The sequence below is a fragment of the Pholis gunnellus genome (assembly GCF_910591455.1).
Source record: "Pholis gunnellus genome assembly, chromosome: 17".
Taxonomy (NCBI): Eukaryota; Metazoa; Chordata; class Actinopteri; order Perciformes; family Pholidae; genus Pholis; species Pholis gunnellus.
The window spans coordinates 18,640,245-18,649,065 of record NC_136544.1 but is presented as its reverse complement, the minus strand read 5'-3'; the positions used below and the strand labels follow the sequence as shown (position 1 = coordinate 18,649,065).

The window sequence follows — 8,821 nt, the reverse complement described above, 5'->3', positions numbered from 1 at the left end:
GACTTTAAGCGACGGACACTCGTGTAGCAATGGAAGACGTACCGGATAATGCACCTGAGCGTGAGTCTTTAAACTTAATTTTTGTTTGGTACTTTTAGTCAGTGAAGTTGATTCGTAATTTGTAATATTGCCGTTAACTGTCGGGTTGTGTTGTGTTTCAAACAAACGTCTCAGTGTTGCTGTTAATCTCATCCCTGTTGCTGTTAATCTCTCTGTTACTGTTGGCAACACTAGCTAAACGTCTTCTTTCAGGGTATCTGTTAGCTAAAATATTAAATATTAAATATTCATATGGACTGTACTATAAAACAAAACAGAAATCTCTTGTGGAGTTATGAAGTTCAATGACGCACTTGCTAAAGTCTTTTTCCTAACGTGACGCATTCAGACACAGTAGCTAGATAAACGTTAGCGGCTAAATGTCGGAGCCGACATCGGTCGTGTTTGCCTGAACAACAATATAACTCACACGGGGCTTCTTCTTTGTTTAATAAACTGCCACACCACTCTCTGAAATGTTGCTGAGTCATTGTGACCCAGAGGAGAATGACTGCAGCTTCTGTTATTGACTGATAATAACACACTTTAACCATATTGTTCTGCAGTAGCTTATTACACTGAAGAGCTAATGTGTAAGAAATGATAAATTCTTTATCCCAGAGTGTGTGACATTTATGTACGTTTACACTAAATGTACCATGACATCTTTATTATGTTTGGAAACTCTGGCATCTCTACTAGAATACAGAAGAACCAGCAGGCGGTGGGGTTGAAAGATATATATGTATATATAGTTCAGCGATAGACTTGAGTTTGACTTCAGCCACCAGAACCAGAACACGTGTTGGGTTCTGATGAGTTTAGGATGATCTAATAAAAGCAACCGACTGATGATACCCGGTCTGTGTTCGATCCTTTCAGACTGCCCGGGAACACAAAGTGAGGAGGCAGGACAGTCCTCGTCATGTCAGGGCTGTCCCAACCAGAAAATATGTGCTTCTGGAGCCACCAAGGCCCCCGATCCGGGTAAGACTGTTACCACATCACTATGATCATTCGTTTACAGTTCAACAAATACATTTGGGATTATTGAGTTGATTTCAATTGAACAGGAAAAATGTAGCCGCTTTAAAACAACCCACATTTCAGTGAGCTGTCTTTTTGAGAGTCTTCCCCGTCCCGTGTCTCTCCTCCAGCCATAGCGGAGATCGGAGCGAAGATGTCGACAGTCAAACACAAGATCCTTGTGCTGTCTGGAAAAGGAGGGGTGGGGAAGAGCACCTTCAGCGCTCACCTGGCTCACGCTCTGGCAAGTGACAGCACGAAGGAGGTACGAGTTTCATTTTCATCTATCTTTCTGTTTCTTGTGGAAATGAACTAAACGCCTCTAGAGGTCACTGCTGACATGGTTAACAGAAGTGTACGGTCATAAAGTTCAGTATAAGGACAGAAAGCAATTTCCATTCGGGCTGAATGATTACAAAATAAATACAACTAAATCACACGGTTTACCGTAAAGGTAACTTCATCATGTGACTAGATTAGCTGCTGTTTATCTGTATTCTGGCTCGTCTTTAACACAGCGATACGTCCAGCTTAGTATTCAGATGCATTTTAAACCCCTTAAAGTTCTATTTCAGCTCAACCTGCTCCTAACTGCAGCGCAGCGTGTCAGTGACTCATCGTTGTATTTATGATAACGTAGTTGCAGCGTGTTGAAGACTCGTGTAAACGGCTTTCTGTAAACCACACACCTCGCTGGTCATTGCTGTTTTTGAGGATCAAAGACTTGATGTGGAATGGAAGGCCGGTTGAGCTCATCACAGACTACCCAGGAGGCTAAAGAGTGTCTCTGTTCTCAGGTTGCCTTGCTGGATGTGGATATCTGTGGTCCATCCATTCCGAGGATCATGGGCTTAGAGGGAGAACAGGTGAGTTGTGGGCAGAAATGTTACCGGCGATGCAGACGCACTGTGATGGAAGAGTCATGTTTAGCTTTAGCTTCAGAGCTGTGATCTGTTCTCTGTTGCAACAGGTTCACCAGAGTGGCTCAGGCTGGTCTCCTGTGGTGAGTCAGCTCAAACAACGCTACTTTAGTTTTTAATGTTTCATTCGTTGAAGAAATGTGCACATTTAATAAATATATATATTTGTGTGTGTGTGTGTGTTGTATGCTGCAGTATGTGGAAGACAACCTGGCAGTCATGTCTATTGGCTTCCTGCTCAGTAGTCTTGATGATGCTGTGATCTGGAGAGGACCCAAGAAGAATGGTAGTGTTCTTCTCTATGTGTGTAAAATGTCTCAAACTTCTTTCCAAATGTCCCACCTTTATAACCTGTGTGGCGTTTGTCTGAAATCAGGGATGATCAAGCAGTTTTTGAGGGATGTTGACTGGGGGGATCTGGATTACCTCATCGTGGACACGCCCCCTGGCACCTCTGACGAACACCTGTCGCTGGTCCAGTACCTGAGCTCCACCCACGTTGACGGAGCAGTCATCATCACCACACCACAGGTAGCACACACACACACACACACACATGCTCGCATATACGACCTATGACTGGCTGCAGTAACTCACATCAACAGCTGCATTTACACTGTAAAGGGAAATTCCACCCTCAAATATCGTCTACGTGTTCACTGCTGCAGATTTGACTACTTGTACTTTAGTTGGTGGTTTCCTACATTTCCCAGAATACATTTGAACCGATGGTGTTATTTCTGTAACACTAGAGAGTAATAATGAGAGTAACACTAATAGCCACAACGATATTAACAGACAGAAAGAGAGAGTGATGACCTTTTACTCAGCCGCCTTGCATTATGAAATCGTCTCGTGCTGCATTCACATGCAATCAGACAGACGGACATCACCTCCTGCACAGCATGGGGGAGAAAAACATTAGTCTAACTGAATGGGAGGACGGCAAAACGAAACATGCAGCATGGAAAGAAATATATATTATAAAATGATTTTGTGTAATTATTCTTGTGATGCATGTAGATATAGAATGCAGCTCTCTCGTAATATTTGATCGCAAACTTGAACAACTGCCTGCGGTGAGGGAGATGCGTAACTTCCGGTTGTAAATTAATTTGCAGACGACGGCAAAAAGTTAAAATATCTTAACTTTGGACAACACCATCTACCGTCTATTGTTGCAGGTATTCTCTGTCGCCTCGGCTCGTTTTACCGTCCTGCTCTCGTCCACTAACATGACGTCCGGTTCGCCTGATTCCACGTGAATGCAGCGTCGCTGCTACTGACCATGAGCAAACTGGTATCTCTGCCTTTTTGTGACACAGTAAAGATAATTCCAGCACAGTTACAATGTTATTCTTCTAGACAAACGAGGGGCAGTTTACTTTATAACTTTAGCAAACAGCGCACACAAAGGAAGAAGAGAGGAGGACCTCATTAGCCCGTTATGCAAGGTAGTTGTGTTTTTAGTAAAGGGTGAGATCTAATTTCATCTCAACTGGAAAACCCCTCGCTTCCATTACTGCTGTGAATGTCACCAATCCTCTCTCCACCTACATGTTCAACCCACAGGTAGAGACAGCACGTGTCTCCAAAAGCATGAACTTGTTTCTTCACTGCTAAAACTAGTTTGGGTTCTCGTGAAGTCTTTCCGTTGTGCAAAGAATGCTGGGAAATGTTAAGTGCAACATTAACAGTAACATTAGTACACATTATCAGTATCTTTTCCTAACCTTTAACCAAAGGGTTTCATCAGCCTAAACGTCAGCACACAGAACAGTACTGTAGGGATAACCGAACCTGGAACAGTGTTGCAGATACAGTACACATGATAAGGACAAGGGCAGACTGCAGCGTGTCGTCCGCTCTGCTGAGAAGGTGATTGGCTGCAATCTGCCGTCCCTCCAAGACGTGTTCTCCTCCAGGACTCCGAGGCGGGCAACAAAGATTGTATCCGACCCCTCTCACCCTTGACACAAACTGTTAGAGCCCCCCCCCCCCCCCCCCCCCTCTTCATCACGACACATGAACAGTTTATTTTGTTATTGCGAAATAGTCATATAGTCACAGTTGAACTATTGGCAGCAAAGTAATCCCAGTGTTTCAATTAAGCCATCATCACAGCTGTCACTTTTCTTTTTTATAGTGTTATTCAATAAAAAACACGGTCATATGGTAACCGACAACGGATGCTGTTTTATCATAAACCCATAAAAAGTCAATGCTCCAGTGGGACCACACACACACCTATGACCGCACCGCATAAAGTTATACTCCACCATGTGAAGTAGTTATTAGTTTATACAAACACAATAAAAGCAGTACAATGACTGTGCTGTCCCTCAGCTTGGACTGTGTTATCCTTGCACAATATTTTCACAATGACAATAAGCCACTGTGCTTGTTTGATGTTTGTGTTGGCGTCCCTAATCAACCAGATTGTGCTGTACTTGGTGAAAGATTTAATCTGAGCTGACACTTCCTCATACCTTAAATTACACCAGGTCTTATTAGGTCAGACAGAAGTAAAATTCGCTTCCTCATTCCTCCAGCTTACTTGACCAAAACTAACCACACATGAGCTGGGAATTATCCAAACTCTGTTTAACATTCATAGGCGAGCTGCCCAGCTCTTGATCTCAAAGACGATACCTTTTTATTTGCTCTCATGAACATTTTAAGCTGCCCCATGTTATCCGTGCCAACTGCTTTTTCTCAAGGGACGCATGTGAAAACAGTTTTCATTCCTTTCTCTAGTGCATTTTTCTCCCCCGTCTTCTCTCGCTTCACCTTCCTCTTTCTGCTCCTCTCTCTTTCTAGGAGGTGTCGCTGCAGGATGTGCGAAAGGAGATCAGGTTCTGTCAGAAGGTCAAGCTGCCGATCATCGGAGTGGTGGAGAACATGAGTGGCTTCGTTTGCCCCACATGCAAGGTCACTGACAGATGTGCACACACGGTGTTGCAAACAGACGACCAGACACACACACACGTACACACGGAAACACATGGAGGCGAAACCAGCAGTCGTCTGGGCGGTTTTTCACACACAGCAAAGAGAAACGGCGGTTGAAGGACACGGTAGAACAAACATGACCACGGATCTGTCACTGCCAACGGGTTAGGGCTTGCTGTTGCTAAGAAGCGTTAAAGCTTTATGATCTTCTTTATTCTGTGCTGTGAAGATTGTTTTGAAAGTGCTACCGTTGCAGTCTAAATCAGGTCAAAACACAAGCTAGCGTTGTGAAGCAGGTCTCTGTTGACACGCAAGACCGTGAGAGAGTCACAGAAGAGCTCACGGCCCGTGTGCAGCAGCAGGACGATCTCAAGTGTGTCTGCCTCGTCCCACAGGAAGAGACGCATGCTGCATCTACAGACCTCTTTAATGTAGTTACTCGTCTCTTAAAGTGACACGTCTCCAATAGTTTATTTTCTAGCAGAGATCACCACTCAGCCTGTGAAAGCAGTTGTACAATGTCCTCTGTGGCTTTGGTACAACTTAAAACCTGCGTTACAAACTTTGGACAGCAGATATCCAATGTTTTCCTTTTTTGTCATGCATCATTTTGATGTCTCCTAAGTGTTTTGAGGCCACAGTTACCACGGTGAAGGCAGTGCTGACTTCAGTGTGTCGCTCTGCTCGGCGGTAATACAGCGCGCCGACTCTCCTCAGTGAACAGTCAACTCTGGCTGTTCACTTCCTTCCAGAGTTCAGCATGTATAGAGAGCGTACATAGAATCTGAAAACGCAAACATAACTTTGATTTTTCTTTGTCCCGTCTCTTTGCAGAACACGTCACAGATCTTCCCTCCCACCAGCGGGGGCGCAGAGCGGCTGTGTGCGGACCTCGACCTGCCGCTGTTAGGAAAGGTTCCTCTGGACCCGAGGATAGCTCGAAGCTGCGACGAGGGCAAGTCTTTCCTCACTGAAGTCCCCGACTCTCCTGCTGCTAAAGTCTACCAGAACATCGTGCAGAGTGAGTGTTTACAGCGATACAAACCCAACACGCACACACGAGCCTCTGAGACGTCCGTTTGGCCTCCTCTCGCTCCACGCCGTAGGTTCTGTAGAAAGGACGTGTGACGCACATACGGGTTCCAGCGAAGTCCCCTCTTATTTTTGATGACTAGATGGTTTGCTTGATGTCTCAATTCCGATTTAAATGTAACGAAAGAAGAAGCGATCACTTAACAAATGGGAAGCAGTCGACTTAAAGGGAAGAGGGAAAGAACAACATTTAATAACTATTTGTAGCATGGGATTATAATTGAGGAATCAAATGTGGTTTGTGTAACGGATGATGTACTTTGATTGAGCATGCAGTTAATAAAAAGCAAACACACACACACACACACACACACACACACACACAAAGATCTTTAAACACAGAGGTATAATCTTCATCAAAACTAGCGTTCTCCTCCTCGTCACACTCCTCTTCTCTCTCCTCCAGGTATTAAGGACTACTGCTCCAACCGTGTGACGGAGGAGCAGAGCGGCACCTGAAGCCCCTCCGATGGCGGCCATGTTGGACCAGAGCAGTGAGAGAGATGACACGATATGAGTGTGGTAGAAACCGTTAACTACCGAATAAGAAACGCACTAATAGCGTTAATAATGCAACATTCACCAAAGCCGGTCAGGATTCTGTCAACATGATGATGAATCACGACAGGCAGCAGCTTGCATACCTCACAGTGGTTTATTCTGCAGTGGCTATCCAGAAAAAGGACTTTATTCCTTTTTTTGATGAATATTTAGAAATAATTGCAGCTTTCTAATGATGGGTTGTCTTATTCAAATAAGTGCTTAAACATAATTATGAGGGATACTCTGTATATAACATGTTTATACTTGAGATGAGATAAATACTTTAAAATCCCTGAAGTATAATTGATACAAGGCAGTTAGAAATGTTTATCTTAAAGAATAAAGCTGTCGATATTCCTCTTTGTTATTGTCTTATAATTAACATAAAAAGATAAAATACCAATGTGTTGTGCTGTTTCTCAATACTGTCAGCGTTACACAGCCTCTGTGTGGCTCTCAAAGCCCATTGGTTCATTCTAAAGATGTCCACTTACACCTACAACAGCTGGGCACTGAAGCTTTTACTAAACTTAAGGCAAAACGGGAGTAAATACTGTATTTATTTAATACACGAGGTGTTCCGGTGAGTGTTCATAGCAGCAGGACGGGATTTACTCAAACTTCAGAGCCCTGTTCGTCACATTAAAGGAGCGCGTCTTTCAGTGTAGCAGGTTTGTAGTTTGTAGTTTGTAGTGCTGGAGAAGGACCTAAATACAGATGCAACAGCAGGCCGACTGGTGCAGTTAAAGGATTTAATAAACAAAAAGCTTAAAAGACGACGGGAGCACAGACACTGAATACACAAGAGAGAAGGGAGAAGACGAGGGACGACTTAACGTTCTCATGTTGGATTGGAGACGCTGACCAAATGGTGCATGATTTGAAAAATGTTTTCATACAAAAAAGCTGCAGGCAAAATGTGCTAACATTTGATTCAGTTTAACTTGCTGTGATTAGATGATGTATTTGTTATAAACCGTTGTTTTAGACGCATTGTATTGTACTTCCTTTAACTGATTTATAAAATAAAATACCAAACATGAAATCACCATCAATGTTTTTTCTCTCAAAGTTTCTAAACTATTAATGCAGGATTGTTTTTGTTTGATCTGTTTCACCAAATAAAAGATGAATTAAGATAACCTTTTCTTTAATATTGAAACCCGCACTTTGAGTATTTTAACAACATATTTCACTCGTACTGGTATTGACTGTGTGGACAGTGTTGGTCTACGTGGTGTGAACACAGTTCCACCGGTTTGTTACTGCCAAGTCTTGCCACCATGTTATACATGTGTGGGTGTGTGGGTGTGTACGTACGCCATAAATGGTGGTAGTTCCTCTAGAATTTACCCAAAAAACACATGTGAAACTGCATCTGCATCCTGCTAATGGATAAAACAACAACAGCCACACAGAGTGTTTCTCACACGCTTTTATTTGGATTGTTGCACTCTGTTGAGTTATAAAAGTATGACTTAAAGCACTGAAATGTTTTCCTCCGTGTAAGGAAATTCAGTCTATGTAGAAAAATACAAATATTGAAAACAATAGTTTTATTTCCTAGAATACAAGCACAACTATTTTAACGAGTGAAGCGCTGAAGATCATAGTGTCCATAACAAAGACTTTCAGACGCTTTAAGAATTCAGAGCACAGGAAACATACAGAGGTTACCAGATATGAACAGTGAAAGCAGTGCACTGAACTGTTGTATGGAAACACATTCAGCTGCTTTAAGAGATTTGGCAAAACAGCTGTGTGGGTCTCTCGCTATTTTAAGTGAACTATTCTTGACAAGAATGGGCACCAACTTTTACGAGCCGCCTTCCTATCGTCAAAGGTGCTAAATTCTAAATTCTGAACATTAATATACCAGCAAACAACTAGTATCTGTGTATAGATACACCTTTAATTGATGACCTCTGCTGTGGTGCACGTGGTGCAGGCTGGAGTGGTGATACTCAGGAGGGGAAGTACGGTTAAAACGAGGCATGGCAGCGGGGCATGCATTGTTTGGCCAAACCAGTTCTGTTCCAAACAACAGACAACAGAGTGGACACATTTCATAATTATAGTGACATCAAGCATTTATAAACAAATGCCTGCATGTGTAGTTGTGTTGGCATGTTTTTATTAGTCATAGAAGTGTGTGGGGTGTGACACTGCACTCAAAATGATATGTGTGGACTGAAAAAATGCAAAATATTCAGTGTCATTGGACAAAATGCATTCTAGTTTGCTTAATA

General features: G+C 42.9%; 1 protein-coding gene across 1 annotated transcript; it reads left to right on the top strand.

Annotated features, from left to right (window-relative positions):
- nubp1 (nucleotide binding protein 1 (MinD homolog, E. coli)) lies at nucleotides 1-7,605 on the top strand. Its single transcript, XM_079177161.1, has 10 exons — nucleotides 1-60; nucleotides 922-1,026; nucleotides 1,197-1,330; nucleotides 1,863-1,931; nucleotides 2,036-2,068; nucleotides 2,181-2,271; nucleotides 2,362-2,516; nucleotides 4,806-4,916; nucleotides 5,772-5,958; nucleotides 6,436-7,605. The coding sequence occupies exons 1-10, from the start codon at nucleotides 30-32 to the stop codon at nucleotides 6,486-6,488; spliced, it is 969 nt and encodes a 322-aa protein (XP_079033287.1). The 5' UTR covers nucleotides 1-29; the 3' UTR covers nucleotides 6,489-7,605.
- The last annotated feature ends 1,216 nt before the right edge of the window (nucleotides 7,606-8,821 follow it).